At 43.6% G+C, this 25,047-nt stretch overlaps 1 protein-coding gene across 3 annotated transcripts in view; it reads left to right on the plus strand.

The window, feature by feature from the left end:
• Positions 1 to 25,047, plus strand: part of LOC117354585 (oocyte zinc finger protein XlCOF6-like) — a 100,049-nt gene that overhangs the window by 34,239 nt on the left and 40,763 nt on the right. For 2 of the 3 annotated variants that reach the window (XM_033932355.1, XM_033932356.1), the window contains exon 4: positions 20,007 to 21,442. In XM_033932355.1, the coding sequence (XP_033788246.1) occupies positions 20,026 to 21,442 (1,417 nt within the window). In that variant the 5' untranslated portion in view covers positions 20,007 to 20,025. The remainder of the gene's footprint in view (positions 1 to 20,006; positions 21,443 to 25,047) is intronic. The other variant, XM_033932357.1, reaches the window with a different exon arrangement.

Genomic DNA, 25,047 nt, shown 5'->3' on the forward strand with positions numbered 1-25,047 from the left:
TATTGTGGTTCTACCGAAACTGGGTCGAGCGGAAGATCAGCTGGGATCCTATAGACCTATTTCTCTGCTCAATCAAGATATCAAGTTGTTTGCTTGCTATTATGGCGGCTCGCCTGGGTCGGATTTTGCCCAATTTAATTCATTCGGACCAGGCAGGTTTTGTGCCAGGGCCGCTATTCATCTGCTAATGTGCTGAGGGCGCTTTCGGTGCTTCAGAATCCTGGACTTGTTGGGCAACACCCGGGACAGCAGAACGCTCTTATAGTTAGTTTAGACGCGGAAAAAGCGTTCGATAAAGTGTTATGGGATTATCTTTTTTGGGTTCTTCCTCAGTTCGGTATTATGGGGAGCTTTCTGACTGGGATTCGATCATTATACGCTCATCCTACGGCTCAAATCCTGATTAACAGGGGAGCTTACCTCTTCTTTTGAACTCGAGAGGGGGACGTGCCAGGGCTGTCCCCTCTCCCCGATGCTTTTTGTCTTGGCTCTGGAGCCTCTTGCGGCTAAGCTCCGTCAGAGTACCGACTTGCGTGGTATTTGGTTGGGTTCCCAGGAATTTAAAATTAATTTGTTTGCAGATGACATGCTCATCTTTCTGGGAGATGCTGAAGAGGGGGTTCCTCGATTAATAGATCTTATACAGAGATTTGGAGCCTTTTCTGGGTTGCGAATTAACTTTGATAAGTTAGAGGCTCTGGCGGTCCGCCCCCCGTGTGCTCTTTGGCATGATCCTTCCTTTCCGCTGCAATGGTCTAAGGGTACGCTCAAATATTTGGGACTATATCTGCATGCAGATCCGGGGGTGGTCTATCGGAAGAACGTACTTGATAAATTAGATGCAGTCCGAGCTCTGTTTAAGAGATGGATGGAGTTTCCCCTTTCGCTCCTGGGACGCGTTGCCCTTATTAAAATGGTCCTATTGCCGAAGCTCCTGTATCCACTACAAATGGTGCCCATTTGGATCAAACAGAAAGATGTGCAGGCTTATAGGGGGGTCGTTTCGTCCTTTATATGGCGCTCCCGCCGGGTGAAAATTGGCTATAACAAACTGATTAGGGGGCACGAGCACGGTGGTGTGAACTTGCCCGATTTGCGTCTTTATAATGTTGCTGCTTTGTTGAGATGGGTACATGAATTATATACAGGAGTTGCCAGGTTTGCCCCGGTTGGATTCTGGTACCTTTTGTCAGCTCCGGTGTCAGTTTTTAACCTCCTGTGGCATGGGGCGGGACCCTGCCCTTCTATGCTTCGACCCTTACGAATGGCCTGGTGCTGGTGGCGGTCTTCCTTGGGGGGCGTGGTGGGTCCTTCGCCTTTTACGGAATTGGTGGGTAACCCTAAGTTTCCTGCTGGTTCGTTACATGCATTTTTTTGCCTCAGTTAGGACGTCTGGGTGTCGTTTTGTGGGGCAGGTTGCTGAAGTGGGGTCGGGATCGGTTCCCTCTTTTCTGGCATGTCGGGACTGCTGGGGTTGGACCGCAGGGTCTATGTTTGCATACCTGCAGATGCGTAGCTATTGTTTGGCGCTCCGTTCGCTGGAGGGCAGCTTGCCCACTTTCACTTCCTTGGATCAACAGTTTTTGTCCGCCCCATCTGAATTTAACACACTCTCGGAGTGGTATAAAGTGGGGAGAGAAAGACGGTCTGATAGGTTTCTTGATGCTATGGCAATGGATTGGACTTCAGCTTTGGGAGAGCAGGTCACTGCTGATGAATTAGTTCTGTGTTTTCAGGAATGTGCCTCTGCCTCCCCTAATGTGAGTTTGCGGGAAGTACACCTGCAGATTTTGCACCAATCTTATTTAACGAGATGTAAGGGACGAACGATGGGGTTATGGCCTGATGATTGCTGCCCCTGTTGTCCGGCTCGTCGGGACTCCTTGGTACATCACTTTTTGGAGTGTTCACATGTAGGGCCCCTGTGGATTTTTGTGCTTCGGGAGCTGGAGAACGTTATAGGATTATCTATAGACTGGTCTTATAAGACGTTGCTGTTGGGTGTCACAGGTCCCCTGGTGGAAGCGGGTGTTAGCGATCCTGGAAGGCGCTTTCTTTTAGTGGCCTTAGGAATCACAAAGAAACTAATTCTTCGCCACTGGATTGATACCACGCGGCCAACAGTGCAACAATGGAGGGCTAATATGTCTCTGATGGCTGGATGGGAGCGGCAGCACCGCCGAGGGGCTGCGAGCTGGAAATCTAGGACCTATTTGGATTATTGGAGTTCCTTTTAGGGCTGGTTAGAGATCATGGGTGCACAGGGTGGGGGGGGAGGGGTTGGAGGGGAGGGTTTCATTCAAAAATTGGATCTGCACGGGGGATGATATGCTGTGGATTTATCTATGTTTGATTATTCTTTACCTGCACCCTTGATTATTGTACATGATGTCATTCTTGTATGGTCATAACTTGTATTTTCTCGTATGCATTGATCCTTTAATAAACATATTTAAAAAAAAAAAAAAAAAGATGAAGAAATGTCCAGTGCAAACCCAAAAAACCCAAATATATGCATAATATGTACAGTTAACTCATGTGAAGGTGATACAAGCAATGAATATGCACAAGACAGATTTTGTCTTCTTTGAGTGTGGTGCAAGGGCCAAGTTCTCAAATTAAATTTAAATTGTTAAAAGAACTTGTGATGTGTCAGCAAATAATCAAAAATATAAATCACTGCCACATGTGGGACAGGCCTATTACCTGCGACAGGTATTACAGTAGATAAAAATATGGGATAAACAAATAGTTATTTTCCGAGAACAATGCATGAGACAATAATAAAGAAATAATACAACAGCTAACAGAATATCATAATGGGCCTATTAGATTACGTAATAACACATAATTATATTTCAGAAGTACAATTCAAAGAAGGTAAATTAAGGTATAATGGCAATAAATGTAGAGGATCCTCTGAAGATCTGCAGCGCTACTATAAATAGCTTGCATGGTGTAGGTGTATTTTTTTTTCTTTTTTTTTGCAGAAAGGTAATCATAACCCAAGTGATTTTAAACCATAGTTCAGGTTTGTTAAATTTAAAAAAAAAGGAAAAGCACAACAGTTACACACTTAAGAGAACAATGTGAAAATCCAGATAAATTACATAACTAACATTAACACCTAAACAAAGTAAAACTTCTGGACAATAAAGCATCATAGAACATATGAAAACAAGTGTAAAGGAAGGTGTGGACAGGCTGGTAACTTGTGCAAACTCTTCTGACAGTAGATTCTCAACAGTCTCAATGCTTCTCAAATTATCAACCATAGGAATGAACACGATCAAAATCAGTAGTTAACCACAGTTATTATTTTGATGTCTTGTGAAGCTTTAAAAGTAAGTGTATATCCTTTAGATTGGAGTCACAAAAGGTCAGAGAAATATGACTGTCCATTGATTTCATGTATGCAGTCTGGATAGGTCCCCTGTCTGCCTGTTGCAAGCTGCAGTCTTCAGCTTCTACCATCTACAATATAATCAGAGACAAAACCACATAAATACAATTCACAAATGACCAAAAGGTATGGGGCATTCATCTTCCAGGGATACTGTAAAATTGAGTCATAGTAGTTCTAGGTAGTACAGCTGGCACATATTGCTGTCTGATACTCAGACTCCAATGGCATAACGTTTATACAAAGCCAGCATTTTTCTTTATAAATCAGCAATTCGTTCTTCCATCAAATTACCAAAATACAATTAATATCCAAATTTTAATTTGTGCCCACTCAATGAGGAGTCTATTCTTGTAAGAACATGATTCGGAAATAGTTTACCTTAATTGTGATTATCTTGGAAGGCTTTCCATATCTGGGGACAGTTCATCCAGTGACATTGTAATCACTTACCCGCTATTTTCTGTAAATCATTTTTCTTTTCACAAATAAAAGACATGAAATACAACAGCTATTAAATTGTAAGTTCATTAATATTTAAAGGAGAATAGTAGACTTTCCATTTACATGAATAAACGACTATTACTGTAAAGGTTCCTATAACTTAGCACTCTTCTCAGTGTCAGCTCTGCAATGCAGTTAATAATTGTCAGCATGTTCTGTTGGCTTAACCAGAGTGAGCAAACGCAAGATGGTAGAAGCACTGATAAAGGACAGCATCTGTGAGCACACTGAAAAAAATGGGCTGATGAAAGCGAGCCAACATGGCTTCTGCAAGGGAAGATTGTGCCAAACAAACTTACTGCACTTTCTTTGAGAGGGTAAACAGTCAGTTGGACAAAGGGGAACCCGTAGACATCATTTACCTCAACTTCAAAAAGGCCTTTGACAAGGTACCCCATGAGCGGCTACTTAGGAAGCTGTGGAACCACGGGGTGGAAGGGGACGTGCACAGATGGGTCAAACACTGGTTGGCAGGCAGAAGACAGAGGGTTGGAGTGAAGGGTCACTACTCAGGCTGGAGGAAAGTCACGAGCGGAGTTCCGCAGGGGTCTGTACTTGGACCGCTGCTGTTCAATGTATTTATAAATGACCTGAAAACGGGGACGAAGTGTGAAGTTATCAAATTTGCGGATGACACTAAACTCTGTAGAAAGGGTTAGAAATGCGGAAGAGTGTGAGGACCTACAAAGGGACCAAAACAAACTGGAGGAGTGGGCGAATAAATGGCAGATGAACTTCAATGTAGGGAAATGCAAGGTCATGCCTATAGGGAGAAAGAACCCGATGTTCAGCTACCAAATGGGGGGATTAGTATTAGAGGGAAGTAACCTTGAAAGAGATTTGGGTGTACTGGTGGACACAACAATGAAGTCAACAGCACAATGTGCAGCAGCCGCGAAGAAGGCAAACAGAATGTTGGGTATTATTAAGAAGTGTATTACGACCAGAACGAGAGAAGTCATTCTGCCGTTGTATCGGGCAATGGTGCGCCCGCACCTGGAGTACTGTGTTCAGTATTGGTCACCGTACCTTAAGAAGGATATGGCAATACTTGAGAGGGTCCAGAGGAGAGCGACACGAATGATTAAGGGCATGGAAAACCTTTCATACACTGAAAGATTGGAGAGATTGGGACTCTTCTCCCTGGAAAAGCGGAGACTCAGAGGAGACATGATAGAGACCTACAAGATCATGAAGGGCATAGAGAGGGACAGATTTTTCAAACTTTCAAAACATAAAAGAACAAGAGGACATTCGGAAAAGTTGGAAGGAGACAGATTCAAAATGAATGCTAGGAAGTTTTTCTTTACCCAGTGTGTGGTGGACACCTGGAATGCGCTTCCAGAGGACGTAATAGAACAGAGTACGGTACTGGAGTTCAAGAAAGGATTGGACAATTTCCTGCTGGAAAAAGGGATAGAGGGGTATAGATAGAGGGCTACTGCACAGGTCCTGGACCTGTTGGGCCGCTGCGTGAGCAGACTGCTGGGCGCGATGGACCTCGGGTCTGACCCAGTGGAGGCATTGCTTATGTTCTTAAGGTTACATCCTTCATACCTAATCTTGGACAAACCTAGATAACATCAAAGTTATCAGTATTGAAGAGTCGCAACCAAAAGACCTGGGCTGAAGCCTGTCAACAGCTTGATAAGATGTGCAAAGGTCAGGTAGTTGGGAAGAAAATGACCCTTGCCACAGTGTCAGCATGAATCTAATCTAATCTAATCTAAACCTTAAGTTTATATACCTCCTTAATAAAAACATTTGAACTAAAAAAAAAAAAGTTTATATACCGCATCATCTCCATCTAAAATTTAACAGTGACTCCAATTTATGAGGGATAATTAACACGCCACATCTTAGTCACCAGTATTTCAACCCATATACAAAAATATAATTTGCTGAACCAAGTCTCAAATTTATAAAGTTAAGAGGTTAAAATCCTTATCTTCTCTCTAGAGCTTTTGACCAACTTCTGTGGCTAATTTCTCCACAGACCCATCTTATCAGTCACACAACAAAAACACACATTCATAGAAACATAGAAAAAAGCAGCAGAAAAGGGCTATAGCCCACCAAGTCTGCCCATTCCAAGTATCCCCTCCCCTGAATTTACTCCCTTAAAGATCCCACGTGAGTATCCCATTTTCTCTTAAAATCCATCACGCTGCTGGCCTTTATCACCTGGAGTGGGAGTCTGTTCCAATGATCCACTACTCTTTCGGTGAAGAAGTACTTCCTGGAGTCGCCATGAAACTTCCCTCCCCTGATTTTCAGCGGATGCCCTCTGGTGGTCGAGGGTCCCATGAGCCAGAAAATATCATCTTCTGACTCGATGCGTCCCGTGATGTACTTATATGTTTCAATCATATCTCCCCGTTCTCTTCTTTCCTCAGGCCTGTCTTTCTTATACACAGAAGTGGTCTCTAAATCCACTCGGTATTTTATTATTTCTCTGTTCTATTAAGCTAATTCCTGCACCTATAACCTTAACCTCATCTCCTGCTTCCACATACGTGTTTGTAGAATTAAGTTTCAAAATAATAATGGTAGGAGCTGCATACGATTGTAGTAATTTATGACCCAAATAGATTGACTATGATTGACAGGCACAGTGAACGCAAATTTTCCTTTATCATCTGGATGTAGAGGAATGGTAAAAAATAAACCCTCTTTTAGATCTATTACCAAAACCTCCCATTTTATCGGGATTATGTTACTGCAGCTGCTAAAATGCCCATTTAGTATGTTTAAATGCCAATACCAGCACAGACTCGCAGCATATTGACTAATGCAATATCTGTCCTGTTTCCTAAGCCCTGTAATGCTTCACGACAATCCAAATTAGCATTTTGAGCCTCCTTATTATCTACTTGTCTAATATTATCTACTTGTCTAATAGTGGAGAAATTTCCTATTCCATATAACTGATCTGGGGTATAAAGCCCTCCAGATTGTAAAGCTCTCCGTTGAGCCTCCCATTGGTACTCACTATCCCATAGTAGATGACGGCAGATAAAGACCCGAATGGTCCATCCAGTCTGCCCAACCTGATTCAATTTAAAAAAATTTTTTTTTATTTTTTTTTTCTTCTTAGCTATTTCTGGGCGAGAATCCAAAGCTTTACCCGGTACTGTGCTTGGGTTCCAACTGCCGAAATCTCTGTTAAGACTTACTCCAGCCCATCTACACCCTCCCAGCCATTGAAGCCCTACCCTGCCCATCCTCCTCCAAACGGCCATACACAGACACAGACCGTACAAGTCTGCCCAGTAACTGGCCTAGTTCAATCTTTAATGTTATTTTCTGATTCTAAATCTTCTGTGTTCATCCCACGCTTCTTTGAACTCAGTCACAGTTTTACTCTCCACCACCTCTCTCGGGAGCGCATTCCAGGCATCCACCACCCTCTCCGTAAAGTAGAATTTCCTAACATTGCCCCTGAATCTACCACCCCTCAACCTCAAATTATGTCCTCTGGTTTTACCATTTTCCTTTCTCTGGAAAAGATTTTGTTCTACGTTAATACCCTTTAAGTATTTGAACGTCTGAATCATATCTCCCCTGTCTCTCCTTTCCTCTAGGGTATACATATTCAGGGCTTCCAGTCTCTCCTCATATGTCTTCTGGTGCAAGCCTCCTATCATTTTCGTCGCCCTCCTCTGGACCGCCTCAAGTCTTCTTACGTCTTTCGCCAGATACGGTCTCCAAAACTGAACACAATACTCCAAGTGGGGCCTCACCAATGACCTGTACAGGGGCATCAACACCTTCTTCCTTCTACTGACTACGCCTCTCTTTATACAGCCCAGAATCCTTCTGGCAGCAGCCACTGCTTTGTCACACTGTTTTTTCGCCTTTAGATCTTCGGACATTATCACCCCAAGGTCCCTCTCCCCGTCCGTGCATATCAGCTTCTCTCCTCCCAGCATATACGGTTCCTTCCTATTATTAATCCCCAAATGCATTACTCTGCATTTCTTTGCATTGAATTTTAGTTGCCAGGCATTAGACCATTCCTCTAACTTTTGCAGATCCTTTTTCATATTTTCCACTCCCTCTTCGGTGTCTACTCTGTTACAAATCTTGGTATCATCTGCAAAAAGGCACACTTTTCCTTCTAACCCTTCAGCAATGTCACTTACATACATATTGAACAGGATTGGCCCCAGCACCGAACCCTGAGGGACTCCACTAGTCACCTTTCCTTCCTTCGAGCGACTTCCATTAACCACCTCCCTCTGGTGTCTGTCCGACAGCCAGTTTCTGACCCAGTTCACCACTTTGGGTCCTAACTTCAGCCCTTCAAGTTTGTTCAACAGCCTCCTATGAGGAACTGTATCAAAGGCTTTGCTGAAATCCAAATAAATTACATCTAGCATATGTCCTCGATCCAGCTCTCTGGTCACCCAATCAAAAAATTCAATCAGGTTCGTTTGGCACGATTTACCTTTTGTAAAGCCATGTTGCCTCGGATCCTGTAACCCATTAGTTTCAAGGAAATACACTATCCTTTCTTTCAGCAACACTTCCATTATTTTTCCAACAACTGAAGTGAGGCTCACCGGCCTGTAGTTTCCTGCTTCATCCCTGTGACCACTTTTATGAATAGGGACCACATCCGCTCTCCTCCAATCCCCAGGAATCACTCCCGTCTCCAGAGATTTGTTGAACAAGTCTTTAATAGGACTCGCCAGAACCTCTCTGAGTTCCCTTAGTATCCTGGGATGGATCCCGTCTGGTCCCATCGCTTTGTCCACCTTCAGTTTTTCAAGTTGCTCATAAACACCCTCCTCCGTGAACAGCGCAGAATCTACTCCATTTTCTCGTGTAACTTTGCCGGACAATCTCGGTCCTTCTCCAGGATTTTCTTCTGTGAAAACACAGAACAGAAGTATTTGTTTAGCACATTTGCTTTCTCCTCATCACTCTCCATATATTTGTTCCCAGCATCTTTTAGCCTAGCAATTCCATTTTTTATCTTCCTCCTTTCACTAATATATCTGAAAAAATTTTTATCTCCCTTTTTTACATTTTTAGCCATTTGTTCTTCCGCCTGTGCCTTCGCCATACGTATCTCTCTCTTGGCTTCTTTCAGTTTCACCCTGTAGTCCTTTCTGCTCTCCTCTTCTTGGGTTTTTTTATATTTCATGAACGCCAACTCTTTCGCCTTTATTTTCTCAGCCACTAGGTTGGAGAACCATATCGGCTTCCTTTTTCTTTTGTTTTTATTGATTTTCTTCACATAAAGGTCCGTAGCCATTTTTATCGCTCCTTTCAGCTTAGACCACTGTCTTTCCACTTCTCTTATGTCCTCCCATCCTAACAGCTCTTTCTTCAGGTACTTTCCCATTGCATTAAAGTCCGTACGTTTGAAATCTAGGACTTTAAGTATCGTGCGGCCGCTCTCCACTTTAGCCGTTATATCAAACCAAACCGTTTGATGATCGCTACTACCCAGGTGAGCACCCACTCGAACATTAGAGATACTCTCTCCATTTGTGAGGACCAGATCCAATATCGCTTTTTCCCTTGTGGGTTCCGTCACCATTTGTCTGAGCAGAGCCTCTTGAAAGGCATCCACAATCTCCCTACTTCTTTCCGATTCCGCAGACGGAACATTCCAGTCCGCATCCGGCAGGTTGAAATCTCCCAACAGCAGAACCTCCTCTTTCCTTCCAAACTTTTGGATATCCACAATCAGATCCTTATCAATTTGCTGCGATTGAGTCGGAGGTCTGTAGATTACACCCACGTAGATAGAAGTTCCATCTTCTCTTTTCAGAGCAATCCATATCGCTTCTTCCTCTCCCCAGGTCCCTTGCATTTCGGTCGCTTGGATATTGATCTTTACATAGAGAGCTACTCCTCCACCTTTATGACCATCTCTGTCCTTCCTAAAAAGATTATATCCCGGTATGTTTGCATCCCATCCATGTGATTCACTGAACCATGTCTCTGTGATAGCAACAATATCTAGATCTGCCTCTAATATCAGGGCTTGCAGATCATGAACTTTGTTGCTTAGACTGCGAGCATTTGTGGTCATCGCTTTCCAGCTATTTTTCAGCAATAATCTCCTTTTTCGTATGGATTTTTGTGTCGTTTCACTTTCCGTTGCAATACTAAGAAATGAGTTGCTGATACTGCTTATTTTGCAGCCTTTACTACTATCACATCTTTTCTTTTGCCGGGGGTGGTCTCTATAATTGTCCTTCGTACATACACCACCCCCACCTTCTAGTTTAAATGCCTGGAAAAATATTGTCTAAATTTCTCTGCAAGGTTTCTTTTTCCTGCTGTAGTAATATGTAGCCCATCAGTGCAATATAGCTTCTTGTCCTTCCATGTATTTCCCCATCCTCCTATGTACCTGAAGCCTTCTTGATGACACCAGGCTCTGAGCCATCTATTAAAGTCCTCTGTGTTTTTCATTCTTTGCTCTCCTTTTCTATATGCAGGCAGTATTTCAGAAAAAGCTAAAGTCTTTACAAAAGGTTTCACGCCCTCACCAAGCTCCCGAAAAGCTTTCTGTGCTGCAAGTCCCATAGTCAATACCATGCGCATAATGTTTTTCCAATCTTGTGGTATTAAGGTATCCGCCCTAGCCAGGGTTTCAAATAACCCGGCTGTGAAATTACTTCTTAAACCTGTCTCTGAAATAGATTTATGAATTTCTCGCAATATTGCAAAGGATAATGGTAAGTGCGCTAATGTTTCTTCCTTTTTTCCACTTAAAGGTACTGGAGTTAACTGTGTGGGAAGCATGATTTTTGGATATATGTTCTGACTGGAATAGTCAGGGGGGGAATGGTTAATCAGACGCCGCCTCAGTCCCAACCTTTTCCAAGGCACACTTACACTTCTGCCATACAATTAAGATGGCTGCTGACGCCCTAGGCTCAGCATATAAAACTTTCCCGACTCTTATCCAATCTTCTATTTTTAGGGATCCCTTTTCTGGATACCAGGAGCAGTGCTCTCCTATCTCTTCTACTAAACATTTTAACTGTGAATCAGGAGGCCTCAATATCTGTATGTCTCAGAATATACTTCAATTCTTTCACATGAGCACGCTGCAAATCTGACAGGGAATTTCCCATACATACTCGAGAGGATCCCGTAGGATACGGTGCACCTAGCCTTATCGTCAGACGTAGGGTCCCTGTTCCTGACGCCACTTGTAGGAATGGAAATCGGCAAACACACACACAGGATACAAGCCGGGAAGAAGGCGTTGCCAGTGGCTAGCTCCAAGTCCCTTGTATTATGCTTCTAAGCTAATGACACCATAGTAACTCCCTCGTTTACACATCTAATGATTGGTGGATACAAAGGTACATGCTTTTACATTGGTTGAAACGCAGGTACATGCTTTTACATCGTGATCACCCTCCCTTTATCTCGTGCTTTACCTCGTGATCACCCTACAACTCAGCACTTAGACAATACCTGTGTTTTTGCACGTCCTCAATGCCTGTCAGCTAATGTCCTTTCCAAATATGGACAGCTTAAATAAGATAAGGGTTAATGTGTGACAGGTAAGGGGGAGAGAGGGAATGATTCAGTATTCATTCACAGGGGCTTAGATTCTTTCACAGGGCCTTAGATCAGTGTGCTGGCCTTGCCTGTGTGCTGACCTTGCCCTGGTTCAGAACTGCATCCCTTCACAAATGCAAAGTGATTGCGCATTGGGAAGAATAAACCAAATCCCAGTTACCAGATGCTAAGGTCCACCTTGGGGGTTAGCGCCCCAAAAAAGGATCTGGGTGTCAATGTAGACCTTCCATCCATTATGGGGTGGTGGCCAAAAATGCAAACAAGATTCTAGGAATTATTAAAAAAGGGATGATTAACAAGACTAAAGATATTATAATGCTGCTGTATCGCTCCATGATGCGACCTCACCTGGAGTATTGCGTTCAATTCTAGTCTCCTTATCTCAAGAAAATATAGCGGCACTAAAAAAGTCAAAGAAGAGTGAGCAACTTGGTAAAGGGGATGGAACTCCTCTCGTACGAGGAAAGACTAAAAAGGTTTGGACTCTTCAGCTTGGAAAAGAGATAATTGAGGGGAGGTATGATTCATGTCTACAAAATCCTGAGTGGAGTAGAACGGGTACAAGTGTATCGATTTTTCACGCCTTCAAAAATTATAAAGACTAAGGCAGTGTTCTTCAACATTTTTACACCTATGGACTTGCGGAAATAAAAGAATTATTTTGTGGACCGGCAGTTGAAGAACACTGGGCTAAGTCGTGGCCAGACCCCACCCCTCTCCGCCCCACCCTCATAATAGTACTAATTGTAACACTATTTTTTCCATTCATTTTTCATATATACAAACCACAAAATTAAACTACACAAAGCACACTGTATGCTTCTCAACATTCATTCCTACCAGAACACAGATAACCCCTATGCAAATACAGGGACCAAAAACTAAAAGTACTAATATATACAAACAAACCCTAAGATTCAAGACTCTGTATGTTGTACAACCCCAGAGAAAAAGAAACAAATGCATTTCTTCCTGAACAGTGCAAAATACAGACTGCAGATGTAAACTCTCAAAATTGACACTATTCAATCACTAAATTCAAAAATAAAGTCATTCCCCCTACCTTTGTTGCTTCCCTCCATCCATGCAGCAAAATATATTATATCTTACCACCAGGCTGGAAACGTAAGTTAACAAGAGACAAAATGACCCAGGGCCAGCAAAGGAACATCAGCTTCAAGTTAGTCAAGAAAATCAAATCATATCATTCTGCCTCCTGTTGCCATTTAGAAACATAGAAAGATGACGGCAGAAAAGGGTATAGCCCATCAAGTCTGCCCACTCTACTGACCCACCCCATTAAGTCAGAGTGCTGCTCGACCCACGTAGAGATCCAACGTGGATATCCCATTTATTCTTAAAGTCGAGCACGCTAGTGGCCTTGATCACCTGCACCGGTAGTTTGTTCCATGTGATCCACCACCCTTTCTGTGAAGAAATACTTCCTGGTGTCACCACCAAATCTCCCTCCTCTGAGTTTGAGCGGGTGCCCCCTTGTGACTGAAGGTCCCTTAGGAAAGAATATGTCGTTTTCCACCTCGACACGACCTGTGACGTACTTAAATGTCTCAATCATGTCACCCCTCTCCCTGTGCTCCTCTAGAGAGTAGAGCTGCAACTTGCCCAGTCTTTCCTCGTATGAGAGACCCTTGAGTCCGGAGGCCATCCTAGTGGCCATTCTCTGGACTGACTCAGCTCGAAGTACATCTTTACGTTAATGTGGACTCCAGAATTGCACACAGTACTCCAGATGAGGTCTCACCATGGCTCTGTACAGTGGCATTATGACTTCGGGTTTACGGCTGACGAAGCTTCTATTGATACATCCCATCATTCGCCTTGCCTTGGAGGAGTGTGTGGCGCAGTGGTTGAAGCTACAGCCTCAGCACCCTGGGGTTGTGGGTTCAAACCCCACGCTGCTCCTTGTGATCCTGGGCAAGTCACTTAATCCTCCATAGCCCCAGGTACGTTAGATAGATTGTGAGCCCACCGGGACAGATAGGGAAAATGCTTGAGTACCTGATTGTAAAACCGCTTAGATGGTCTTGATAGGCGGTATATAAAATCCTAATAAAACTTGAAACTTGAAACTTCTCTACTTGTTTGGCAGCCTTCTTGTCTGAACTGATGATTACTCCCAAGTCCCGTTCTTCTGAAGTCGTAGCTAGTGTTTCTCCATTCAAGGTGTATGTTCTGCATGGATTTCTGCTGCCGAGATGCATCACCTTACACTTCTTTGCGTTGAAGCCCAGCTGCCATGTTGAGGACCAGTTTTCCAACTTGATCAGATCCTGCGTCATACCATCCGTGAGATCGCTTTCACCTACTATATTACACAGTTTGGCGTCGTCGGCAAACAGCGCTACTTTTCCCTGAAGCCCTCGGGTCAAGTCCCTTATGAATATGTTAAAAAGGGATGGTCCCAGGACTGAGCCCTGCGGCACTCCACTAGTCACCTCCGATGTCTTAGAGAGGGTGCCATTGACCATCACCCTCTGAAGTCTTCCACTCAGCTAATCATTGACCCATGCAGTTAGTTTCTCACCTAACCCCATCGATTTCATCTTGTTTAATAGTCTACGGTGTGGGACACTGTCAAACGCTTTACTGAAATCCAAGTACACTATGTCCAGAGACTCTCCTGAGTCTAGCTTTCCTGTCACCCAGTCAAAGAAGCTGATAAGATTGGATTGGCATGACCTGCCATGTTGACAGGGATCCCTCAGATTCCCCTCATCCAATATCGTGTAGCAAATAACGTTTACTTTCCTACCATCATTCTGTTTCTTCTCACCATTTCAATTTCTTGGAACACACCTATTTTGGGATCTATTAATCGCCTTCCTACAAAAAAGTCCTATAAAACTTTGACAGTTAAGTATAAACTAACTTAAGTAGGAAAGCCCACAGGTACTATAGCAGCAATCCTCCTACAATGTGCTGCCCAAGTCTCAAAGGCCGTGCTCACTATACCACTTCTGTGTTTACAATCCTCTCCTCTTCCTTCCAGTTCCCATCCGCATTATAATCCCCCTGCATCAGCCAGTTACCAGTCAGCTCAATGCCTATTGGTCTGCAACACGGAAAACTCAGCTATCCCATAGGTCGGCATTCGGTTTTCGAACATCCCCGGGAGCTAATTGGCCAACATGCCCTGTCAATCAAGTCACAATACAGTCCGTTTGTTCTATGAATCATAACGTCTTGGGCCCGATGCACGTGTTGGCCCTGGAGACCGGCAGGAAATTTCTACGCACTGGTCCGCGGGCCAGGGGCTAAAGAACACTGGACTAGGGGACACTCAGTGAGGTTACAGGAAAATACTTTGAAATACTTTTAAAACCAATAGGAGGAAATATGTTTTCACTCAGGCCCAGATTCTCAAAACTTTAATGCTCTTGCTAAATTGTTTACCGACGGATTAGCCTGTATGCATTTTAGCAGTAGATTAAAACGGTTTATCTCTGTCAAGAGTGAGCTTTCTAGCAGTCTCCAACAAGGACATGCAAAGGGAATTCTTAAAAAATACCAAGCCATTTTGCGACAAAAATAAGCAATTGGTCTAGGGGTCCGGTCAGTGTCAGAGACTGCTAGAAAGCCTGTGTTGTGATGCAATGAGAGAGATGACCATTCTCTCTCCCACTGCATCACAACACCCCTCCACTGCAGTAGCAGCGAACACCCCCCCCCCTATAGCGGGAGAGATGCCCACTCTCCCCGCTGCTAAGACACCTGCCACCACTCAGCCACGTGCACTGCCCACAGTGAGAGAGATGCCCACTCTCCCCGCTGCCATGCCTACCACTGGCTCTGATGCCCACTCGCCCGCCACCCCCTCCCACTTACCTCCACATAGATGCACGGAGGATGGACTCCCTCCTCCCAGCAGGCCTGCCTGTGTCGTCCAAAATGGTCCTTCTCCTCCCCGGTGCATCTTGGGATGCACTGGAGAGGGGACTGAGGCTCTGATTGGCTCATGTTGTATGAAGCCCCTCCCATGGACAACTTGGGCCAATCAGAGCCTCCTGCCCCATGGGAAGGGCTTTATACACCTTGGGCCAATCAGAGCCTCAAGCCCCTCCCCGGTCCATCCCAAGATGCACCAGGAAGGGGAAGGCCCATTTTAGACGATGCAGGCAGGCCAGCTGGGAGGAGGAAGTCTGCCCTCTATGTATCTATGTGGAGTTAAGGGGATGGCGTGTTGTAGGGGGTTTTTAAACGCATATTGTTTATGCATGTGCCCATCATTGTCACCAGTGATGGGCATGTACACATTTAGCGAATCTTCGCTGCTGTCCACCGACCGCATCTGCATGTGTAATTTTTTTTTTTTTTAAATGTCTCACTTTTTTCAATTCACTATCAAAATGGCTGCGTTAGCAGACCGTTGCTTTTTAACGCGGTTTTTTGAGAAGCCTGGCCTCATAGAATAGTTAAGCTCCGGAACGGATTGCCAGAGGTTGTGTTAAGAGTGGACAGCGTAGCTGGTTTTAAGAAAAGTGTGGACAGGTTCCTGGAAGAAAAGTCCATAGTCTGTTATTGAGAAAGACATGGGAGAAGTTTTGGCCAGGTACTAGTGACCTGGTTTGGCCACTGGTCTGACCCAGTAAGGCTATTCTTATGTTATGCAGAAAATAAATGCAAGTAATACACGTATATTAAAAATGCATAAGAACATAAGAATAACCTGAGTGGGTCAGACCAAAGGTCCATCAAACTCAGTAGTCCGTCCTCACGGTGGCCAATCCAGGTCACTAGTAGCTGGTCAAACCCCAAAGAGTAGCAACATTCCATTCTACCAATCCAGGGCAAGCAGAGGTTTTCCCCCTTGTCTCTCAAATGACATCTTCTCCGCTCTGCAACAAACAATGAACGGATGGTGCCGTGAGCTGGCAGCGGGTGGGAAGGCACCTGTGTATGCATGGCACGGGCAGTCTTTTGATTTCTTAAAGTGACAGTTCACTTTGACGGTCCATGCCGCGTTCCATGGATGATGTCACCCACATGTGAGAATATCTGCCTGCTTGTCCTAGGATATTATAATATATTCTCTTTCTTCGGGGATCTTCTCTATAATTCTATAATTTTTTAAGTTAATGCCTGAGAGCTATTCCATATAGGTAGGAGGGGATGGTGTGCAAATAATAATAATAATAATAACAACAAATTTTTCTATACTGTCATAGTCAGGCGACTTCTAGGCGGTTCACATTGAAAGAAGGCTGGTCAGTCAGCGAATGATAAGGAGCCTAAAATAGAAAAGTTACATAAACAAGGTACATACTAATTTAAGTTCCATGGGTAAAGAATACATGAAAATTGGAGCTTCCTGAGAGATTGAATAGCGTTTACGGGGTCTGTTTTAGTCAATGAATTTATCGAATAGGGCGGTTTTTATTGCTTTTCGGAATGCATTGTAAGTCAGTTTGGGTTCATTTATGCAGTTTCGCAACCAGACTTGTCTATTCGCTTGGAACATGAAGGTTCTATCCAGGAAGGATTTGTATCTGCAGCCTGAGATCTTTGGGTAGGCAAAGATGTTTCTGTTTCTGGTTGTTCGTGTGGGGTTGTGCTGAACGAAGTGAGTTTGCAGGTAGGAAGGTGCTAGTCCCCAGACTTGTTTGAAACAGATACATGCAGATTTGAATAGTATTCGCACTTCTATTGGTAACCAGTGTAGTTTTTTGTAGTAGGGGCTGATGTGGTCTTTTTTTCTCAGTCCGAAGATTAAGCGAACAGCGGTGTTTTGTACTAATCTCAATTTTTTTTACTGTTTTTTGGTGGGATACCCAGGTAGATGATGTTACAGTAGTCAAGGAGGGATAGGATCAGCGATTGCACCAGCAACCTGAAGGATGTTGGGTTGAAGTATTTTTTTTATGGTCCTTAGCTTCCACAGTGTGTGAAAACATTTTTTCACCAGTAAGTTTGTGTGGTCAGCCATGGTTAGATGTGTATCTAGAGCAGTGGTTCCCAAACCCTGTCCTGGGGGACCCCCAGCCAGTCGGGTTTTCAAGATATCCCTAATGAATATGCATGAGAGAGATTTGCATACCTGTCACTTCCATTATATGCAAATCTCTCTCATGCATATTCATTAGGGATATCTTGAAAACCCGACTGGCTGGGGGTCCCCCAGGACAGGGTTTGGGAACCACTGATCTAGAGTGATACCCAGTATTTTTATGGTATTGGATATTGGGTATTCGTGGTTGTTGATTTTTAGCGATGTTCTCGTAATTTTATCATTGGGGCTTGCCAAAAAGACTTTTGTTTTTGCTGTGTTTAATTTCAGTTTGAAGGTGGTGGTCCATTTTTCAATTTCTGTCATTATGTTTGAGAGGTTGTCGGTAATTTCATTTGTGATGTCGGTTAGAGGGATTAAGATGGATATATCATCTGCGTATATGTAGTGTTTTAAGTTTAGTTTTTGTAGGAGGTGACCTAAGGATGCGACGTAGATGTTGAACAGAGTGGGCAATAGGGGGGAGCCTTGGGGCACGCCCGATGGGTTATTCCATGGTTTGGAGTGATGTCCATTGCTGGTTACTCGGTAGGATCTGTTTGTTAGGAATTCTTGAAACCATTTCTTTACCTTTCCCGAAATTCCCATTGCATCAAGGCACAGTAGCATGATCTTATGGTCTATCAGGTCGAATGTACTGCTGAGGTCTAGTTGTAGGATCAGTGTGCTTTTACCTTTGCTAAAAAGATTATAAAGGTGGTTTAGTATGGAGGCTATGACGGTTTCTGTGTTGTATCCTTTTCTGAATCCTGATTGGTGTTCACTAAGGATGTTAAATTTGTCTAGGTAGTTTACTAGTTGTAGGTTGACCAAGCCTTCCTGTATCTTTGTGAAAAGAGGAATACTTGCTATGGGTCTGTAGTTGGATGTCAGCGCTGTAGAGGTATTCAGGTCTTTGGGGATAGGAGTGATCAGTATGTGTCCCATGTTCTTGTTTAATGTTTTGTTTATAAGGGCGGTTGTTAGCCATGTGAATAGTTCCTTTTTGAAGTCTAGTGGGGCAACTGTCATGATTTTGGGGGGACATGCATCAAGTAGACAGTTTGATTTGGTGTATTTGTTGAATAATTTTAGGAACTGGTGCCAGTCTGGGAACTCGAAGTGGTCCCAGATCATGTCTGCTCTGGAGTCTTGGTCATGGTGTTCCAGGTAGTGAATTGTGTTTATTGTGGGTGTGGGTAGGGTTACTCTTAGGTCTGTGATTTTATTTTTTTTAAAGTTGGCTAGGGTCTGGGCAGATGGGGTACACTCATTGTCCTTTTTCAGGATTTGTGTTGTATCTGTTAACCTTTTTACTAGTTTGAACAATTCTTTACTGTTTATTTTTGTAGTACCTATTTTATGTGCATAGTGCTTTGTGCGTTTTTCTTTGATCAAATTTTTGTATATTTTCATTTATCCCAGGACAAGCAGGCAGCATATTCTTAACACATGGGTGACGTCACCGACGGAGCCCTCGGTACGGACCTTTTTAACTAGAAGTTTCTAGTTGGCCGCACCGTTTGTATATTTTCATTTTTTGTTTCCAGTTTGTCTAGTCTATTTCTCTGTTTGTTTTTTGCCAGATTCTTTCGAGTTTTCTTAGTTCTTGTTTGGTGGTTAGTAATTCTGAGTCAAACCATTCATTTGGTGGTCTATCTGTTTTTATGTATGTTCGGTATGGGGCTATTTGGTCTAGGAGTCCTTTGCTGAAATTTTCCCATCTTGTTGGGAAGTCCTGAATTTCTTTGGTTGTGGGACTTAGCTCATAATGAGTCCTGAATTCGGTAGGGTTTATAATACCATGAATGGTTATTGTTTTCGTGTTGTCGCTTTTGTGTTTTGGTTGAGTGCTCTGTATTTGCCAGCGTAGGCTGACCTTGCCGATATGGTAATCTGACCAGATGCATTTATCCCAGGACTCTGGGTAGCATTGTATTTTAGGGTCTATTGTATCTTTGTGGGAGAAGGTGATTATGTCTAGTTTGTGTCCTTTTTCATGAGTTATTTCTGTGTCTGAATTTGGAAAGTTGAGTGACATTAGGAAGTTGGCGATTTTGGTTACTTCTGGTTTTGTCTTTTGTTCTAGGTGCATGTTTATGTCCCCCAAAAGTAAGTTGTATGATCCTTTTAGGGTAGTTACGGTTAGGAATTCAAAGAATTCTTCTTTTGCGTTTGAATATTTTTTGGTCAAACGCAAAAGAAGAAAGGGGGGTACAAGTGGATTATATGCGATTTCTATACCTATATGCAAAACCTATAGATTACTGTCAGAGCACTCAGAGTTTTACATAATTGACTCCCTTAACTCTCCACACTGCCATTTCCAAGGAGCATCTCACAAACTTGCACTGTGTGGACATAGATGCTTGAAAAAAATGGTTTGCAAATAGGAAACTGACTAATTCTCAATCCATACATAGGTAACACCTGGTGTGATACAACCTATCTTTCTCTCATTATGTACAGGTTTTATCATATAAAGCACTGCTATTTTCTAACTCATGAGAAATACCTTCTGTTTATATCCAACAGATCATAAGATCCAACACACATGGAAGAGAATAAAGAATCAAGGAGAAAATCCGGTAAAAATGGAACAAATACAAATACAGTCAGAAAATGTCAGTATGAATATTTCCAGAGACCTGAGAAGATTAATGCAAAGAATTGCAAGCAAGAATCAAAGAAACAGAGACACCCTGAAGGAGACACAACGGATGGAGTCATTAAGTGTGAGAGAAATGACAGAAAGCTCAGTAACATCCCTGAGGACAAGATACACCTAGCAGAGAGACCCTTCCAAATTAATAATAGTGATAAAGTGACTTCTGCCTTCCTCCAGGGCAAGAGTAAAGGAGAAAAACACCAGAAAGAACTCCGTATGCACAAAAGGGATCATAAAAATGAGAAAATATTTACATGTCCTGAGTGTAACAAAAGCTTCACTCGGCTTATAGGTCTAAAAATTCACCAGAGGAACCACACAGGAGATAAACCATATAAATGTACTGTGTGTAATAAAAGCTTCACTCAGCTTTCAACTCTAAAAGTACATCAGAGGATCCACACAGGAGATAAACCATATAAATGTACTTTGTGTAATAAAAGCTTCACTCAACTTTCAAATCTAAAAGCACACCAGAGAATCCACACAGGAGACAAGTCATTTACATGTACTGAACCATATAAATGTACTGTATGTAATAAAAGTTTCACTCAGCTTTCAAATCTAAAAGCACACCAGAGGATCCACACAGGAGATAAACCATATAAATGTACTGTGTGTAATAAAAGCTTCACTCGGCTTTCAAATCTAAAAGCACACCAGAGGATCCACACAGGAGACAAGCCATTTACATGTACTGAACCATATAAATGTACTGTATGTAATAAAAGCTTCACTCAGCTTTCAAATCTAAAAGCACACCAGAGGATCCACACAGGAGACAAGCCATTTACATGTACTGAGTGCAATAAAAGCTTCACTCAGCATTCATATCTAAAAAGACACCAGAGAATCCACACAGAAGACAAACCATTTACATGTACTGAGTGTAAGAAAAGCTTCAATTGGCATATATGTCTAAAACTTCACCAGAGGATCCACACAGGAGACAAACCATTTACATGTACTGAGTGTAATAAAAGCTTCACTCAGCATTCATATCTAAAAGGACACCAGAGGATCCACACAGGAGACAAACCATATACATGTTCTGAGTGTAATAAAACTTTCATTCAGCTTTCAGGTCTAAAAAGACACCAGAGAATCCACACAGGAGACAAACCATTTACATGTACTGAGTGTAATAAAAGCTTCACTCAGCATTCATCTCTAAAAGGACACCAGAGGATCCACACAGGAGACAAACCATTTACATGTACTGTGTGTAATAAAAGTTTCACTATGCTTTCAGGTCTAAAAAGACACCAAGGAATTCACACACATCACAAACCGTTCACATCTAGTGAGTATAATAAAAACTTCACTCAATCCCTGAGCGCTTGCAAGTCTTATTTCTTGATTTGCACCTTAGTTGGATAGACCAGATTTCGGGTGTCAAAATGTTACTACCTAAATTATTGTATGTTTTTATGGCCCTTCCTTTTGCTTTGCCGGATGGTTTTTTTCCATCTTCTATCTCGTAAGGTTTTTGCTTATATTTGGCTAAAGAAATCCCCACGGGTTCACCGGACTATTTTATATAGATCTAAACTGGAAGGGGGTATGGGGATTCCCTCTTTTCGTTTGTATTATCAAGCTGCCCTCGTACAGGAAATAGTGATGTGGCTTAACTTATGAAGACCCCCCTCCCCCCCTGTGGATTCAATATCAAACAATATTTTAGCCCCCAGGTGTCTGTTTGGATGTTCCCGGAACATATGTTTTTCTGTCAAATGGCAATTGTGGCATTGCCTGCTACTTCACCAGGTAGAAAGAGGGTGATTCGCAGTAAGTGGATTCCTGCGGGCCTCTGGACCTTGGGTCAACTTTGGGAAGATGGGCAGATGCGTCCCTTTCAGGAATTGCAGGAGGAATTTGGCTTGGAGATTAGAGATTCTTTTCTCTATACACGCTTGTGTATCTTCCTATTTCAGCGGGCTTTTTGGGAGTTGTCTTTGAGGGAGATTTGGCTTCAACAGGCTTTTCGGGCGGGAGAGGGGGAGTTTCTAGAGTATACCAGGCCTTATTAAAAAGTGAATCACCGCTAGATCCCTACAAAGCATGATGGAAGAAGGATGTTCCAGAGGGGAGAGGGCTGCCTAGTTGGGACCATATCTATAAAAGATTATTTAAATCTACATTGTCCCTTAACTATATAGAAAATGGTTTTAAAATATATTAGTGGGAGGGTCACGTGATGCTATGAGCGAGTGAGGACGCTGCCTTGCTTGCTCCGGGGCTGCCCTGATCAATTTGCTAATTTGCGGGACGAATTTCCCCTCCGATGCCGGTGCAGTGTCTTTCGAGGTATTATTAATATATGGACAGATATATTACGCGATCGCAGAACTCCATGACTACTAAATCGGTAAGAAAAGAACGCGAACGTGTGAGGCCTGCCGAGAGCAAGATGGCGACGAGCCCTGCGGCGGCGGTTTCCCATCTTACCGAAACTGCATTGGGAGACATTAAAGAGGCAGTTGCGCAGGTGCTGGGTCTGAAAATGGAACTTTTATCCACACAGATTTCAAACATCGAGAGTCTGCTGTCGGCTGCAGCGGCCCGTACCGCAGAACTGGAGCAGCGGGTCTCGACGCTGGAAGATTCCTCAAAGGCTCGAGAGACAACTTTGAGCACGCTACAGGCCCAGGTGCGTTTGCAGTCAGAGAAGCTTGACGATTTGGAGAATCGCTCGCGCCGCTCTAACCTGCGCCTCATGGGCATCCCGGAAACAATTGCGGATCGACTTTTATTAGATGTAATGGAACGTTGGCTGCAAGATGAACTGCCCCTCCCGCCCTCTTTGGGCCCCTTAAGATTGGAACGCGCTCATCGTTTGGACCCCCGCGCGGGTTTGGAAACGCGTCTACGGGTGGTGATTCTAAAGATTCCTAATTATCGTCACAAGGTGGAACTCTTACAACAATATCGGGCCAAACGGGATGAGCTTAAATATAATGGATCTCCGGTCCGCATCAGCCAGGACTTTTCGGTGACCTTACAAGAGAAGAGGAAACCCTACTATCCACTTTGTGCTCAACTTGCTGAGCTCAAACGGAGGTTTCAATTTAACTATCCGGCTGTACTCAAGATCCAAAACAATGGAGTGTGGAAGACTTTCCAATCCCCAGAAACTGCTGCAGATTTCATCAAACTCCTTGGCAGCCCGAAACATGGGGCGGATTGACTGTTTTGCTTTGCTTTGGACCTGTGTCTGTGCTGATTCTAGTTTGTTCTGGTTGATCACTGGTACGGAGGGGCTTCTAGTCCCGCTGGCTCCTTAGGGGCTAAGTTTCATTGCTTGTTAGGGCAGCCCTGGACTGGGTGTCTATCGTGATCTATTTTCCCTCTTGGTAGGGATTTTTGGGATTGTTGGATGGGGGTGGGGGTGGGGGGAGGGGGGTTATTGGGTGGTGGCAGCGGCATTGATTTGGTATTTCCTGATACTTTTTGCTCTTTGTTTGGGGTTTCTTTTTGCGCAAATGAATGTATGGATTGAATGGAGTATGCATGTGGGGTCTTGGGGCGAGGCTGGGTGCCCTAGGGCACTTATTATTTGGTGGTTAACTTGCTGTGGGCTTGCTGGGAGGGTCCCCTGTGGGTGAGCGAACACTACGAATATTATCTTGGAACGTGTCGGGAATAACCTCCCCTGTTAAACGCTCGAAAATCTTGTCCCAATTGAAACATCATCATGCAGATATAGCCTGTCTCCAGGAGACTAGGCTCACTGATTTAGAACATCAGAAACTTCGGAGAGGCTGGGTTGGGGAGTTACACTATGCTTCATCACCGGGGAAGAGGGCTGGGGTGGCCATACTTATACGAAAGGGCTTACCATGCACGGTTCAGATCCTGCGGCGTGATTCACAGGGCCGTTACCTTTTGGTGAAGGTGGTTGGACCTGGAGGACCCTTTCGGTTATTAGCAGGTTATGGCCCTAATGGTTACCAACATTCTTTCTTTCAAAATTTGATTAATATTTGTTTACAAGATTTTGATTGCCCATTAGTTCTGGTGGGTGACTTGAATCAAGTATTAGACTCGGGTATGGACCGCTCTGGGTCATCGGGAGTGGCAATTTTGAGGCAAACTAAGGGTGTCCCTTATCTTTGTCGAGCTTTGGGGTTGGTGGATCCCTGGAGATTACTTCATCCCACTGAGCGGGATTATACCCACCAGTCTAGAGCACATGGTTCTTTTTCTAGAATTGATTACACCTTACTTTCAGAAACCTTGTTTGCTCGGGTCTCTGAGGCGACAATAGGCCCCCTCGAAGTGTCGGATCACAATATGATTTGGATTGATGTTGCGGTGGGTGGTCCGGTGGGTCCTGGGTCAGGATGGAGATTTCCCTCTTATTTACACCATGATGCCCATTTTCAGAAGTTTTTGTCTGAAAAGTGGGAGGCCTATTGCTCTTTCAACGCCCCACATGTAGATCAACCTGTATTATTCTGGGACGCAGCTAAGGCAGTATTACGTGGGGACATCATTGCCTATGTTACTACTAGAGCTCGTCGCATAGCACATCGTATAGTGCAGCTTGAACGGCAGTTGGTGCTGTTGAAACGTGATTTATTGTGTAATCCCACAGAGGCTAATAGGGAGGCGTTCAAGGCTGTGTTGGTAGCGTTAAATTCCCTCATTCATGAACGTACGAAGAAATTGTTGTTTTTTCGTAAATTTCATTTTCACAAATATGGCAAAAAAGCAGGGAAACTATTAGCGTCTATAACTAAGAGTTGGAAAGGATCTCGATACGTTTCCATGATACAGGAGAGCTCGGGGAGGATATTGACATCCTCGATGGATATCTCAGCTAGCTTTCATAGTTATTTTGAGGCCTTTTATGCATCCCCGGGTCCTTACACCGGTCCAGACGTGTGTGATTACCTGGAAGATGCC

Source organism: Geotrypetes seraphini, chromosome 2 (genome assembly GCF_902459505.1).
Source record: "Geotrypetes seraphini chromosome 2, aGeoSer1.1, whole genome shotgun sequence".
NCBI classification, from domain to species: Eukaryota; Metazoa; Chordata; class Amphibia; order Gymnophiona; family Dermophiidae; genus Geotrypetes; species Geotrypetes seraphini.